This window comes from Colobus angolensis, unplaced genomic scaffold (genome assembly GCF_000951035.1).
Source record: "Colobus angolensis palliatus isolate OR3802 unplaced genomic scaffold, Cang.pa_1.0 Scaffold61, whole genome shotgun sequence".
Lineage (NCBI taxonomy): Eukaryota > Metazoa > Chordata > Mammalia > Primates > Cercopithecidae > Colobus > Colobus angolensis.
In genome coordinates this window covers 5521668-5537779 of record NW_012119710.1, presented here as the reverse complement: position 1 = coordinate 5537779, position 16112 = coordinate 5521668, and the positions used below count along the sequence as shown (strand labels likewise).

General features: G+C 37.7%; 2 protein-coding genes across 2 annotated transcripts; one reads left to right on the top strand and one right to left on the bottom strand.

Moving 5' to 3' along the window:
* Positions 1-254: 254 nt before the first annotated feature.
* LOC105527149 (olfactory receptor 4C13) lies at positions 255-1271 on the bottom strand. The gene has a single exon (XM_011963389.1). The coding sequence runs from the start codon at positions 1243-1245 to the stop codon at positions 316-318; it is 930 nt and encodes a 309-aa protein (XP_011818779.1). The 5' UTR covers positions 1246-1271; the 3' UTR covers positions 255-315.
* Positions 1272-13131: 11860 nt separating this feature from the next.
* Positions 13132-14043, top strand: LOC105527260 (olfactory receptor 4C12-like). Its single transcript, XM_011963566.1, has one exon. The coding sequence runs from the start codon at positions 13132-13134 to the stop codon at positions 14041-14043; it is 912 nt and encodes a 303-aa protein (XP_011818956.1).
* Positions 14044-16112: the final 2069 nt, after the last annotated feature.

Here is a 16112-nt window from a genome sequence, read left to right as displayed (position 1 = left end):
TTATTACTTAATGTAGATATATTTATTTTATTACTTATTTTACATTTATTAGAAGGAAGGCCTATAAGTTTCATACATATGGATGAAGCTGGTGAAACTAAGCCCCAAATTGGTAGAATTTTCCCAGTTGGTGAGAATAATACATGGTTAGGTTTTCTCCTTTTTCTTGAACCCATTTTGACTCCCCTCAAGGCATAATGTATTGATCATAGTGGTTAATTATTTTATTTATCCAATCAGTATTCCTTGCTGACATTACCCAAAATGTCCTTTTGACCCTTGCCTCAGTTGAATCATGTTGGGCTCCAGTCACACTTATTTGACAATTGAAATAACTTTCCTACTACACAATTTCCTAATGGCATTTTTCATCTGAGCATTCCTCAAGGTGTAGATTAAGGGATTTAACATAGGAGTTATCATAGTGTAAAATACAGCAACTGCTTTATCAATGGGTAAAGTAGCTGGAGGTCTCGTGTACACAAATATGCAGGGCACAAAGAATAAGATGACAACTGTGATGTGGGAGACACAGGTAGAGAGGGCTTTCTGCCTTGCCTCTAAGCTGTGGGTCCTTAAGGAGTACAGTATGACCACATAGGAGACTAGGAGCAAGAGAAAATTTAACAGGCATATGAACCCACTGTTGGCAGCTACGAAGAGTCCTAGAGTGTGGGTATTAGTGCAGGCAAGATTGAGCAGAGGGTTTAGATCACACAGAAAGTGATCTATGACATTAGGACCACAGAAAGGTAATTGGAAGACGAAGAAGATCTGTATGGTTGCGTGAAGAAAGCCTCCTACCCATGACACTCCCACTAGCAGGCTACACACACACTGCTTCATGATGGTGGTATAGTGCAAGGGCTTGCAGATGGCCACATAGCGGTCATAGGCCATTACAGTAAGTAGGATGACCTCAACACCTCCGAAAAAATGTTCACCAAAGACTTGAATCATACATCCATTGAATAAGATAGTCTTCTTTTCGTAGAGTGAATCTGTGATCAGCTTAGGGGCATTGACAGAGGAATAGCAGACATCGATAAAGGAGAGATAGGCCAGGAAAAAGAACATGGGGGACCTCAATGATGGGCTGGCAATTATGGTGACCACAATGAGCACATTTCCTGTCATGGTGGTGATGTAGATGACAGAAAACACAACAAATATGATTTTCTGCATTGTTGGGTTCTCTGTAAGCCCCAGTAGAATAAATTCTGTCACATTGTTTCTATTTGCCATGTATTTCAAATGATGGTTAATTACATTACCTGAAAAGAAAACAATTTTTATTAATACATCTTTAAATTTGTTAAACTTCTCCATTGTAATATGTAATATAATAAATTCTTGGATTCTACTGGGTTGTGATTTGAGGATTTTTTCTGAGATAGGAAAAAAGTTTTGAGTTTTGTAAGTTTACTCAAATTGCCTCCCTGGTGAAGACTGTGCTAAGAGTTTTCACATAAGAAACTTTTGTAGCACACAGGCAGGAGACCATCTGTGAATACTTAATCATCTGAAATGACTGAAAGTTGAATGATTGCACACATAGTGGCAACTAAGCCTAAAAAGATTATAGAATATAAATGTAAAGCACATGAATGCAAAGCTCAAAATTTGCTCTTTTTTTGTTTTTGAAAATAATGAAATGTGAAATGTTACGCACAATATGAGTGAAATGATACAGAGGAATCTGAAGAAGGGCAATTCTTGGGATCTCTCTCTAGTGAAGGTCTTTGTGTGTTTTTTATGGTGTGCGCTGAGATCCAGTAAGGAGCTGAAAGCCAGATAATGGAACTTAGTTAGCAGACTATTTAGAATAGTTGACATAAGAATAACAGTGCATTTGTGATGAAAATGTAAAGAAAGAATATAAGAGCTGCTATAAAAGAATTCACAATCTATTGTCTAAGTCCTATCAACTTTATAATAGCTAATAATATACACCTTTGAATAATTGCTATGAGCATGACATTGTAGAATGTGCTTTGCACACATGATCTCATTTTATCAATTTTACAGATGAGGACACAATCTCAGTGACTAATATTAATAGTTATAGTGTTAATATTAACTAATATTTACTGAACATATCATGTTTCAAGTGCTTTTACAGACATTTGCTTATTTAATCCTCACTGAAAACCTATGTATTAGTTACTATTGTCTTTTTATACTTATTTTACACATTAGGAAACAGAAGCACAGAGAAATTAAGGTTCTTCCCAAGATTGAGCAGATAATCAAGGCTGGACCCAATATTAAGTTTCAAATTACGCTTGTTAATTTTTTCCCTGCAAAGTCTTAACTCATGCTTTATATTGTTACAATAAACAATGTTGAGCTGGTAATTTCCCTTTGATATGGCCATAATTTTTATAATTACTTTAATACTATTTCAGAGACAAGTTTATATGAAGCGATTTCATCAGCAGACAGACAAGACACACACAATGATATATTGAAACTCCTAAATATTAAGAAAAATGTGGTATTACATTCATTGAAGGGTTGTTTTTGCTTAGTCTCTATGTCAGCACTATCCATTCCTTCTCAACCCCCTTCCAAAGCATGGGACCCTGGCCAGAATTTTCTGCAAAGTGTTAAAAACCATTATCACAGTAGTTAAGGGTGTTAGTTTGAGAATCAGAAAGACCAGATTAGAATCCTTGTTTTTTCACCTGTAACTTCTTTTAACTGGGGTATATTTCTTGGCACCTTACATCTTAATCTTATCATCCATAAAATGATAAGAAGAATAATCACCTCACATACTGTTATGAGAAATAATTGGGAGAACCGATATGAATATATCTACCCTACTGTTAGGGACATACACAGGACTTTCATTTATTTTTATGGCTATATAAGCCTAGGAGACAGGATAAATTGACAGTGTGATCAATATAATACAGAGAAACATTTGACCATGCATTAAGCTCACAAAGAAAGATCTCCAATTTTCCTTTTAAAGAAGCTACAGGGATTTATATTATTCATAGCAAGTGATCCCAGGAAAGCTTCTTCATGTTTGTGCTTGGACTAATCAGCTGATGATTTGCCATTTAATATTTATATTGTGTGTGTGAAGTGTGTTTAAATTTTGTTTTAGTCCTCATAACTTGTCTCACTCACTAAGGAGGTGTCTCATGGCAAAAGTATGGTACCTGATATCAGAGAGATGGGTTCTATAAATTGCTTAATCTCTGTAAGTCTCAAATATTTCAACTGTCAAATTAGGTTAATGATATTTACCAACTACCTTTTGAAGAATTGGAGTGAGAATGCAAGACTCTATTACTCCATTTGAAAAGTGTTGAAAAATACTGATTACTATATATAGAAAGTAACAATCTTTGATAAGCTTCAGTACTATTGAAAAACTTACCTTAGTAGTCCTTGATGATCTTAATGATGTTTAGGGGTGCTCAGACACAATCTTATTTGAAATTATCATTACTTGGAATAAGTAAGTTTCAATGTGAAAGGTATTTCACACTTCAAAAGAGCTTATTCAGATGATTCAACATCAAATCAATAGTTGTTAAGAAAGTCTGTTTGTAAGTCTAAATATTTTCTTCTAGGCTAAAGCCTCTGAACATTTTCACAAAAAACTGCTCTTCTTTACATGGCTCTGGTCCCCTCAGGGCAAGATGAAGAAAGTGCGGAGGAAATACATTTAAATGAGTCACTCAACTCATGATGAATCTTGCTCTGGAGATGAGAACAACAACAAAAACAAAATAAAAACACCATTTTTACCTTGTACTGCATGTGTATTTAAAGAGGTTTCTACAAAGATTCAGAGACCTTGTCTTGTAGCTGTTGCTTTCTCTCCCAGGAATTAATTATCTCCCTTGATGGAAAGACTTTGTCTTAGAAGCAGATGTTCTGCAGAGACATGTTTGAAAAATGCCCATCCTGAATGGGGAATTGAATGCTCTATATTTAAAACTTAAGCCTGTGAGAGTCCCTTTTTCCTATCTGAACCCAGGTTTCTAAGAAAGCTGAATGCCACCTAAATGGCAAGGTGGCATAATTCCAGAGTGGGCACCTCATGTAGTTTCCCTGTTGACTCATGCTACAGAAAGAGCTGCTGTTTTTTCATCTAATATAAAACCTTTTTTGGAAAAATGTTACTGATTGCTTGAGATCTAGAGCACTGAGGGCATGAAATGAATGGCAGCCATTTTAAAGGACTTGATTCCAAATGCTCTTTTTCTTTTCCTTCTCCTACTTTATTGAGGTATATTTGACAAAAAATTTTTATATTCAAGGTGCACTACTTGATGATTTCTATATGTATACATTGGGTAATGATCACTGTAATCAGCATCATTAACATGCTCATCAACTTATATAGTTAATCATTTTTATTGGTATGGTGAAAAACTTAAGCGCTACCTTCTTAAATCTGTACTGTATACAAAACTGTAGTAATAACTATAGTCACCTTGCTGTACCTTAGCTCTACAACTTATTTTACATAAATGCAACTTTATACACCTTGACCAACATTCCCATTTCTCTCTGCTCTAGCCCCTCACAAACCACCATACTATTCACTGTTTCTATGAGTTTTATTATTTTAGCTTTTACATATAAGTGAGGACATGCAATATTTGTCTTTTTGTGCCTGGCTTATTTTGTTTAGCATAATGTCCTGCAGATTTATCCATGTTTCTGCAAATGAAAGAATTTATTTTCTTTTTTTTAATTATTATACTTTAAGTTCTAGGGTACATGTGCACAACGTGCAGGTTTGTTACATGTGTATACACGTGCCATGGTGGTGTGCTGCACCCATTAACTCATCATTTGCGTTGGGTATATCTCCTGATGCTATCCCTCCCCCCTTCCCCACCCCACAGCAGGCCTTGGTGTGTGGTGTTCACCGCCCTGTGTCCAAGTGTTCTCATTGTTCAATTCCCACCTATGAGTGAGAACATGCGGTATTTGGTTTTCTGTCCTTGTGATAGTTTGCTCAGAATTATGGTTTCCAGCTGTGTTCATGTCCTACAAAGGACATGAACTCATCCTTTTTAATGGCTGCATAGTATTCCATGGTGTATATGTGCCACATTTTCTTTATCCAGTCTGTCATTGATGGACATTTGGGTTGGTTCCAAGTCTTTGCTATTGTGAATAGTGCTGCAGTAAACATACGTGTGCATGTGTCTTTATAGCAGCATGACTTATAATCCTTTGGGTATATCCCCAGTAATGGGATGGCTGGGTCAAATGGTATTTCCAGTTCTAGATCCTTGAGGAATCACCACACTGTCTTCCACAATGGTTGGACTAGTTTACAGTCCCACCAACAATATAAAAGTGTTCCTATTTCTCCACATCCTTTCCAGCACCTGTTGTTTCCTGACTTTTTAATGATTGCCATTCTAACTGGTGTGAGATGGTATCTCATTGTGGTTTTGATTTGCATTTCTCTGATGGCCAGTGATGATGAGCATTTTTTCATGTGTCTGTTGGCTGCATAAATGTCTTCTTTTGAGAAGTGTCTGTTCATATCCTTTGCCCACTTTTTGTTGGAGTTGTTTGATTTTTTCTTGTAAACTTGTTTAAGTTCTTTGTAGATTCTGGATGTTAGCCCTTTGTCAGATAGGGAGATTGCCAAAATTTTTCTCCCATTCTGTAGGTTGCCTATTCACTCTGATGGTAGTTTCTTTTGCTATCCAGAAGCTCTTCAGTTTAATTAGATCCCATTTGTCAATTTTGGCTTTTGTTGCCGTTGCTTTTGGTATTTTAGACATGAAGTCTTTACCCACCCCTATGTCATGAATGTATTACCTAGGTTTTCTTCTAGGGTTTTTATGGTTTTAGGTTTGACATTTAAGTCTTTAATCCATCTTGAATTAATTTTTGTATAAGGTGTAAGGAAGCTAGCCAGTTTTCCCAGCACCATTTGTTAAATAGGGAATCCTTTCCCTATTTCTTGTTTTTGTCAGGTTTGTCAAAGATCAGATGGTTGTAGATCAGATGTTTTGGTACCAGTACCATGTTGTTTTGGTTGCTGTAGCCTTGTAGTATAGTTTGAAGTCAGGTAGCGTGATGACTCCAGCTTTGTTCTTTTGACTTAGGATTGTCTTGGCAATGCAAGCTCTTTTTTGGTTCCATATAAACTTTAAAGTAGTTTTTTCCAAGAATTTCTTTTCTTTTAATGCTGCATAATATTTATGCATATATATAAAATCACTTTTCTTATCCATTAAGTTACTAACAGGCAATTAGGTTGTTACTATATCTTTGTATTGTGAATAATACACAACCTTACCAGCATCTATTATTTTTTGACTTTTTGCTGATAGCCATTCTGACTGGTGTGAGATGGTATCTCACTGTGGTTTTGATTTGCATTTCTCTAATGATAAATGATGTTGAGCTTTGTTCTATATGTTTGTTGGTCACATGTATGTTTTCTTTTGAGAAGTGCCTATTCATGTCCTTTGCCCACTTTTTAATGGGGTTATTTTTTTCTTGTAAACTTGTTTAAGTTCTTGTGATGGCTAATACTGAATATCAACTTGACTGGACTGAAGGATGCAAAGTATTGATTCTTGGTATGTCTGTGAAGGTGTTGTCCAAGGAGATTGATATTTGAGTCAGCAGGTTGAGAAAGGCAGACCCACCCTTAATCTGGGTGGGTACCATGTAATTAGCTGTCAGCATGGCTTTATAAGCAGGCAGAAAAACATGAAAAGACCAGACTGGCATAGCCTTCCAGCCTACATCTTTCTCTTGTACTGGCTGCTTCCTGCCCTTGAACTCGACTCCAAGTTCTTCAGTTTTTGGACTTGGACTGGCTCTCCTTGCTTCTCAGCTTGTAGACGGCCTGTTGTGGGACCTTGTGATCATGTGAGTTAATACTTAATAAACTCATTCATATATATATATATCTGATTAGTTCTGTCCCTCTAGAGAACCCTGACTAATATGGTCCCTTATAGATACTGAATATTAGACCTTTTTTGGATGCATAGTTCAGAAAAATTTTCTCTTGTTCTGTAGGTTGTCTGTTTACTCTGTTGCTAGTTTCTTTTGCTGTGCAGAAGCTCTTTAGTTTAATTAGATCCCATTTGTCAATTTTTGCTTTTGTTGCAGTTGCTTTTGGCATCTTTTTCATGAAATCTTAACCCATGCCCATGTCCTGAATGGTGTTGCCTAGGTTGTCTTCCAGGGTTTTCATAGCATTTGTTTATATGTTTAAGTCTTTAATCCATTTGAGTTAATTTTTGTATACAGTATAAGGAAGGGGTCCAGTTTCAATCTTTGGCATAAGGATAGCCAGTTATCCCAGCACCATTTATTGATTAGGGAATCCTTTCCCCATTGCTTGTTTTTGTCATGTTTGTTGAATATCAAATAGTTGAGTTGTAGGTGTGCAGTCTTATTCCTGGGCTCTCTATTCTATTCCATTGGTCCATGTGTCTGTTCTTGTACCAGTATCATGCTGTTTTGGTTACTGTAGCCTTGTAGTATAGTTTGAAGTTGGTGAGTGTGATGCCTCCAGTTTTGGTCTTTTTGCTTAGGATTGCCTTGGCTATTTGGGCTCTTTTGCGGTTATTTTAAAATAATTTTTTCTATTTCTATGAAGAATGTAAATGGTAGTTTAAAATAGCATTGAATCTATAAATTGCTTTGGGCAGTATGGCCATTTTAATGATATTGATTGTTCCTATCCATGAGCATGGAATATTTTTCCATTTGTTTGTGTTATGTCTGATTTCTTTGAGCAGTGGTTTGTAGTTCTCCATGTAGAGACCTTTCACCTCCCTACTTAGCTATATTTCTAGGTATTTTATTCTTTTTTTGGCATTTATGAGTCAGAGTTTGTTCATGATTTGGCTCTCAGCTTGACTGTTGTTGATGTATAGGAATGCTAGTGATTTTTGCACATTGATTTTTTTTGTTTGTTTTTGTTTTGAGATAGAGCCTCACTCTGTTGCCCAAGCTGGAGTGCACTGGCATGATCTTGACTCACTGCAACCTCTGCCTCCCAGGGTCAGACAATTCTCCTGCCTCAGCCTTCCGAGTAGCTGGGATTACAGGCACCTGCCACCATGCCTGGTTAATTTTTATTTTCAGTAGAGAAGGGGTTTCTCCATGTTGAGCAGGTTGGTCTTGAACTCTTGACCTCAGGTGATCCGCCTGCTTTGGCCTCCCAAAGTGCTGGGATTACAGGTGTGAGCCACTGTGCCCAGCCTTGCACATTGGTTTTGTATCCTGAGACTTTGCTGAAGTTATTTATCAGCTTATTGATTTGCATATGTTGCTTACCCAGCAATCCCATTACTGGATGTGCTTTTGGACTGAGATGAAGAGATTTTCTAGATACAGGATTATATCATCTGCAAACAGGCATAGTTTGACTTCCTCTCTTCCTATTTGAGTGCCTTTGTTTCTTTCTCATGCCTGATTGCCCTGGTCAGAACTTCCAACACTAGGGTGAATACAAGTGGTAAGAGAGGGCATCCTTGTCTTGTGCTTCCAGTTTTTGCTCATTCAGTGTGATGCTGGCTGTGGGTTTGTCACATATGGCTCTTATTATTTTGAAGTACATTGCTTCAATACCTAGTTTATTGGGAGTTGTTAATATAAATTGATGTTGAATTTTATTGAAAGCCTTTCCTGCATATATTGAGATAATCATGTGTTTTTTTTCTTTAGTTCTGTTTATGTAATTATATTTATTGATTTGTATATGTTGAACCAATCTTGCATCCCAAGGATGAAGCCTACTTGATCATGGTGGATAAGCTTTTTGACATGCTCCTGGATTCTGTTTGCCAGTATCTATGACTCAGTTTAGATTAGAGACTGGTCTGTGTTTATCCAACGTCTATGTGCTTTCTACTGAGCTGTCTTTGCTTACATGTAGGTGAATCAGTTGTAACCGGGGTTTTTTACTGCCTTGATGCATTTTGACTTTTCTACCCATGTAATTTACAGCTAATTGAGAGTGACAATGAAGTCACTCTTGTGCACTTGAAGCTGCCTTGGGAAAACTGCGGTTGATTAGATTTAGTTCAACACAGGGTGGAACTACAAATGTATGAACTACAGTGCCAACAGTGGGGTCACATAGATTCCCTGCTCGTTGTGCAAATGATATAGTTGAGCTCAATTCCTAAATTTATTAGCCATCTAAAGCCTTACTTTCATATCTAATCTAGGCTTTGAACAATAGTTTTTGCTTCAAATTCAATATTACTTCCTGATGATAATCTTTGAATGCTCCACCTCATCCCAGTTTAAGCTATATCCCCATTACACAGATGTATAGTGCTGTGTCCTTTTAGATAGTCCTTATTACTCTTTTCTTTTTCATAGTTATATTCTTGCATTGTGAGGGCAGACACAATTTCTGGGCTGTTGAGACAGACACATTTAATTTAAACATCAGTTGTGCCACCTACTCTTTTTGCTCTTGTATATTTACTTAAATTCATAGTGACTCAATTTTCTTATCTGTAAAATAGGAATAATAATAGTACCCATCAGAAAGGGTACCCCATATAATGTGTCTAATATAGGGGTTGGTATTTAGCACTCAAGAATTGGTTACTGTCATTATTATTGAACAACATTGTGCCTCATACATTTTTGATGTTGAATGAACCTTTGTTGAAAAAAAATAAAGCATTCATGTTCTGACTGAAACCAGATGATGATCCTAGACGAATTTTTTTTTTTTTTTTTTTTTGAGGCGGAGTCTTGCTCTGTCGCCCAGGCTGGAGTGCAGTGGCCAGATCTCAGCTCACTGCAAGCTCCGCCTCCTGGGTTCACGCCATTCTCCTGCCTCAGCCTCCCGAGCAGCTGGGACCACAAGCACCCGCCACCTCACCCGGCTAGTTTTTTTTTTTTTAGTAGAGACGGAGTTTCACCGTGTTAGCCAGGATGGTCTGGATCTCCTGACCTCGTGATCCGCCCGTCTCAGCCTCCCAAAGTGCTGGGATTACAGGCTTGAGCCACCGCGCCCGGCCGATCCTAGATGAATTCTAACCCTTGTCAGAAATGTTTCACTGGCAAGAAGTATAGTTGAAAGAAGAGATAAGCATGTAGTTGCCATTTTGGCAAAGGCCAGTGAAATTAATTGCTCTTTCCTTGAATAAATTGCTCTTCCCTTGAGTAAACAGCACAGATGTGAGTTTCCCACCTGAATGACACTGGTGTCTCTATATTGTGAGAACAGAAGGAAGTCGAGGAGGGTGCAGCTGTGAAGATTTCTGGGCAGAGCTAATCACAAAGACATTGCCTCTCCCTGACATACTTTGGGTCTTGAGATTGGTTCTACTGAAATTTTGGGAGAAGGAAGACTGAATCCCAAGGACCAAACTATGTGGCTAAGCACTGAGCATTGATGCTCTGAAAAAATACTTGGAAGAATTGGCTGCAGGAGATTTCTCATCCAGGAGACCTTTAATCAACTTCTGTCTTGGTAATTGGATTTGTTTTTCTAGTTTTAACAATGGCAGTCTAGTTCTTATGTCCATATCAAGGCTTTCAGATCAGATTCTATGTAAAAATTATAATGCCTCTAAGATTTCTGTGAGTCCCATAGAAGTATAAAGGGGCTAGTGCTACTGAAATCATCCCACTCTTTCCCAAATCCAAATTCCATTTAAGCACAACATGAATGTGTTTACTGTCTGTGATAATTTATTATCTGAACAAGTTCAGGCCAGAGTGAGAAGTCCTAGACACATGTAAAGCTGATATGTAGGAGAAGCACAGTTGTTCTTCTGTTAAAGTTTACTTCAGGGTTGTTTTTTTTTTCTGGAAACACTATATATATATATATATTATTACAAATTTGCAGTAAGTTTATGGTAAATTAACATGACCATTAATTGCACACACACTAAATTGAAGAAAACCCTGATGGACTTTAAGTATTGTTGAGTTTGCAAAAAATTAATTGATGACAAGTCAATAGTTTATAGCTCTTAATAGTGACTTGTGTAAACTTTTCCTGAAGAGTTTGTAAGAACAACTTGTGACTAATATAATTGTAGGTAGGCCCTTGTTGATCTTAAGGGTGACAATCAGCAAGTGAGTTTGATAAAAAGTTTAGGTTTCAAGTACAACACTTGTTTGAAATGTTACACCACACCTATTCAATAAACAATCATTCTTAGGTGACTGTGTGTATGTCCATCTTTCTCTCCTTTTTTTTCTGAGACAGAGTCTTGCTTTGTTATCCAGGCTGAAGCACAGTGGCATGATCTGGGCTCACTGTAACCTCTGCCTCCTGGTTTCAAGAGATTCTCCTGCCTCAGCCTCCCGAGTAGCTGTGATTACAGGCATGTGCCACCATGCCCAGCTAATTTTTGTATTTTTGATAGAGACGGGGTTTCACTATGTTGGTCAGGCTGGTTTCAAACTCCTAATCTCAAGTGATCCACCTGCCTTGGCCTCCCAAAGTGTTGGGATTACAGGGTGTGAGCCACCTTGCATGGCCTCTCCTCTTTCTTTTGTTCTTTCCTCTTTTTTATTGGTTTCAGCTTTTCTCCTCATCCTATTCCTTCTTTCTCTCTCTCCTCCTTCCTCTCCTCTTCTTCTCCATCTCTGTTTCTGTCCTGTCTCCTTCTCCCTTTTTTTCTTCCCTTCTCTCTCTCCTTCTTACTTCCTCTCCCCGCACCCTTTTTCTGTAAATGCTTTATGATATCTAATATTGGTCATCATTGTAGATATGAAAATGCATCCTCAAAGCATTTATTTTAATAGTGAAATGGGTTTAATGTTTCCTGGAAATCCTCACACTCAGTCATAAGAGTCAATTTTGGAAGGAGTAAGTTTTCTCTGTATTGAAAAATGGATTTAGCTAGTTAATTAATTTATGAGAAAATAGGTTATAAATCCCACAAACAAGCAGAAAAGTAAAGAATTATGAAATCATCATGTTAAATATTCTTTTAATAGCTTGCTATATTGTCTTCTTTTTTAATCTGCTGATATTTTTGATATTTATTCTTGTTTTCCTTGTTCTGTTTATCTTCACTTGGTTAGCTTAAGTTTTCAGAATGTTTGACTTTTGGAGATTTAAGAAACAAATTTTAAAGTTTTTTTCAGTGATACTTCCATGAATCAATAAAATCGTATAACAACAGTAATAGTAAGTTTAAAATTATGTCATTTTTCACAACAATCCTGAAAGGTATATGTATTCCTCCTTTTTGGCAGCTGAAAAACATTGAAGCACAGAGACATAAAGTCCATTAATATTATTTAGTTAACAGTGGTTAGATTCAGGACTGTAAACAATATATTTGGATTTTAGGTCCATTTCTCTTTCTTTAGTCTTTTATACATTTCTAATTTCCCCTTCTCCTTTTCCTCTCCCACTCTTTTTTTTCTTTTGCTTCTTTTTTTTTCCTTCTGTCTCTCTCAGTTAATGCTTTATGAGTGTTTGTTTTTGCCAGCACTAGGGATACAAAAATTAATAAGACTAGGTTATAGTAGGGCCAGACTTTTGCTCCAAGAACCCATAGTGTTGAACACAGAGAGATGATCAGAAGGCTATGTGTACTGTAATGGCCATTCAACATGGCCTTTGAGGTTGGACAAGTATAGCAGCACCATTTTCAGCCTTGAGGACACCAAGAAGCTTCCAGATAGACAACATGGAAAAAGGGATGGCTCATGAAAGAAAGAGGCTCTCTATATGCTTGGTCTTTTTGTATGACTTAAAATTGGCAGAGCAAATTGGAGTTTTCTCTGGTAAGTATGTGCACCCATTGTCAGGTGAAGTATATCCATCTTGGTGTACCCGTAAATGGGTTACCTATATGGCCACATCATGGAATGGCTCTTGAAACTTGACATTTTGTATTTTTATTTTCTGATTGTAAAAGTTACACATTTTTACTGTCGAAAATTAAAAACAAACCAGAAAATTATAAAGAAGAAAATGCATACTATTCATACTTTGTCAAATGTCAAATAGAAACAAATAAACAATTGACACGGTTTTGTGTTTGTTTTTACTTATTGTAAAGCTAGAAAACATATGACATCAAAGATATATTTATTCACTAACTGAAAGCCTTATTGTTGAGGATGAATATGACTTATTTTTCAGAGCAGTCACCTGTCACCTGAACACAACTGATGATGAGGATGAATAATGTGACTGAGTTTATTCTCCTGGGCTTGACTCGAAACATGGAGCTTCAGAAATTTTCATTTGTTGTGTTTTTGATTGTCTACTCAGTCACCTTGGCAGGCAACCTGCTCATCATCCTTACCATTAGCACCAGCAGGTCCCTGGTATCCCCCATGTACTTTTTCCTGTTTTACTTATCCCTCATGGATGGCTGCTGTTCTTCATGCATGACCCCCAAAATGCTAGCTGATACTCTTTCTGTGAAAAAAACCATTTCTTTTAGGGGGTGCATGACTCAAGTCTTTGCTGGGCATCTTTTTGGTTCTGCTGAGATTGTGCTTCTCACGGTGATGGCCTATGACCGCTATGTGGCCATCTGTAAACCCCTGCACTACATGACCATCATGAACCAACAGGTGTGTAGACTCCTTGTGGGAGCAGCCTGGGTTGGAGGCTTTGTTCATGCAACAATTCAGATCCTCTTCACAGTCTGGCTGCCCTTTTGTGGCCCCAACGTCATAGACCACTTCATGTGTGACTTGATCCCTCTATTGAAACTCGTCTGCATGGACACTCATACCCTTGGTCTCTTTGTTGCTGGCAACAGTGGATTTGTCTGCCTGTTGAACTTTCTCCTCTTGATTGTGTCTTACGTGGTCATCCTATATAATCTGAAATCTCACAGCTTGGAGGGGAGGCGCAAAGCCCTCTCCACCTGTGTATCTCATATCACTGTAGTCATCTTGTTCTTTGTGCCCTGCATATTTGTGTATCTACGTCCAGCGACCACCTTCTCCATTGACAAAGCGGTATCTGTGTTTTATACCATGATAACTCCTATGTTAAACCCTTTAATCTACACCCTTAGAAATGCAGAGGTGAAAAATGCCATGAAGATGCTCATGGTTAATATGTAATTTCTCTGCCACTGCTGTAATATGTAATATTCTGATCTGACTGGAGTCTGTAAGATTTTTGGGAGCTGGAGCACCTCCTAACATGTTCATTACTGTATTTCTCTCCTCCTGGTTTTCTGATCTCCTTTGGCCCTTTGTCTTCCGGTCCTTGAGGCTGATCCATTTGTCAGTCTAATTCTATCATGACAAACTCTGTTTCAAGGACCAAAGAGTGACTTTATTATGAATCTGAAATCAACAAAACAGGCAATTAGAATATGGATAGACAAAGTGAAGTGAGAAATTTGTTGAGAAAAGGTAGTATGGTGCAGAGGTAAGAACAGATTCTAGAGTCAGTTTCCTGGGTTTGACTCTAACCTAGGAAAGTTATTTAACTTGTTTATTCTCACATTTTCTTCATTTGTAAAAATGGTAATGATAGTATCTCTCTCAAAATGTTGTTGGGACATTTAAAATGCGTTAGTATTTGTTAAGTGTTTATAACAGTACGAATGATAAATATTGCAAAAGTGTTTTTTGTTTGTTTTTTTGAGACAAGATCTTTCCTTGTTACCCAGGCTGGGATGCAGTGGCATAATCTTAGCTCACTACAGCCTCGACTTCCCAGGCTCAAGCCGTCTTCTCACCTCAGCCTCCCGAGTAGCTGGGACTATAGGCGTGAGCCACCACAGCTGACTTATTTTTGTATTTTTAGTAGAGATGAGGTTTCACCATCTTGCCTAGACTAGTGTCGAACTCCTGGGCTCAAGTGACCTGCCCACCTCGGCCTCCCAAAGTGCTGGGATTATAGGAGTCAGCCTAAAAGTACTTTTTAAAAGCCAAACATATTGACTCGTGCTGACCCAACTTCCATTTGGGGCCAATTTTGCCTTATGTCTCCTTCAGAACTAGCAGGATGTTTGTTTTTTCTGGATCAGGATCTTTATGGGTCTCGCCCTGGTCCTCGTCTCCTTAGGTGGAAAAGACACCTTCACATGTGATCAATATTATGTCATATAACTGTTTCCTTGGACTTCAGGCAAGGACATGATTGACTTTTAGGGTGATTATTTAACCCCTGGAAGTCCTATTAACAGAGTTTTGGATGATGTGGAAGAATTTGACTGTGGTGTCAATAGAGCTAGGATGGAACTCTATCTCACTAGTTCACACAACGTTGTATGTATTTCACATCTCTCAATATCTTATTTTCATCTTTGTTTATATGTACGATGAAATGGTAGTACATATTTCATAGGGTTATTTTAAGCCTTAGATGAGATACTATGTGCAAAGTGTCTAAGATAGTACTTGTCACTCAGTGGATGCTTAATAAATGTCACTGTTTTTGTTGCCTTCATCATCAGTGTCTCATTTCTGTCTGCTTTGGAAAAAAACTACATGATTTACAGATATTCAACTGTGTGTAGGTATTATATTAGGAAGTCATGAGGAACTTTCTGATTCCTGAGAGTAAACCTCCCAAAATTAATGTAGGATGGGTGAGATTAAGCCTGAACAATTCACCTTAGAAGTCTGAATGTCTCTTTTTGCAGCCAACAGACCCATGAAAAAATGCTCATCATCAGTGGTCATCAGAGAAATGCAAATCAAAACCAAATGAGATACCATCTTACACCAGTTAGAAAGGCGATCATTAAAAAGTCAGGAAACAATAGATGCTGGAGGGGATGTGGATAAATGGGAACGCTTTTACACTGTTGGTAGGAGTGTAAACTAGTTCAACCATTGTGGAAGACAGTGTGGCGATTCCTCAAGGATCTAGAACTAGAAATACCATTTGGCCCAGCCATCTCATTACTGGGTATATACCTAAAGGATTATAAGTCATGCTACTGTAAAGACACATGCGCATGTATGTTTATTGTGGCACTATTCACAATAGCAAAGACTTGGAACCAACCCAAATGTCCATCAATGATAGACTGGATTAAGAAAATGTGGCACATATACATCATGGAATACTATGCAGCCATAAAAAAGGATGAGTTCATGTCCTTTGCAGGGACATGGATGCAACTGGGAACCATCATTCTGAGCCAACTATCACAAGGACAGAAAACCAAACA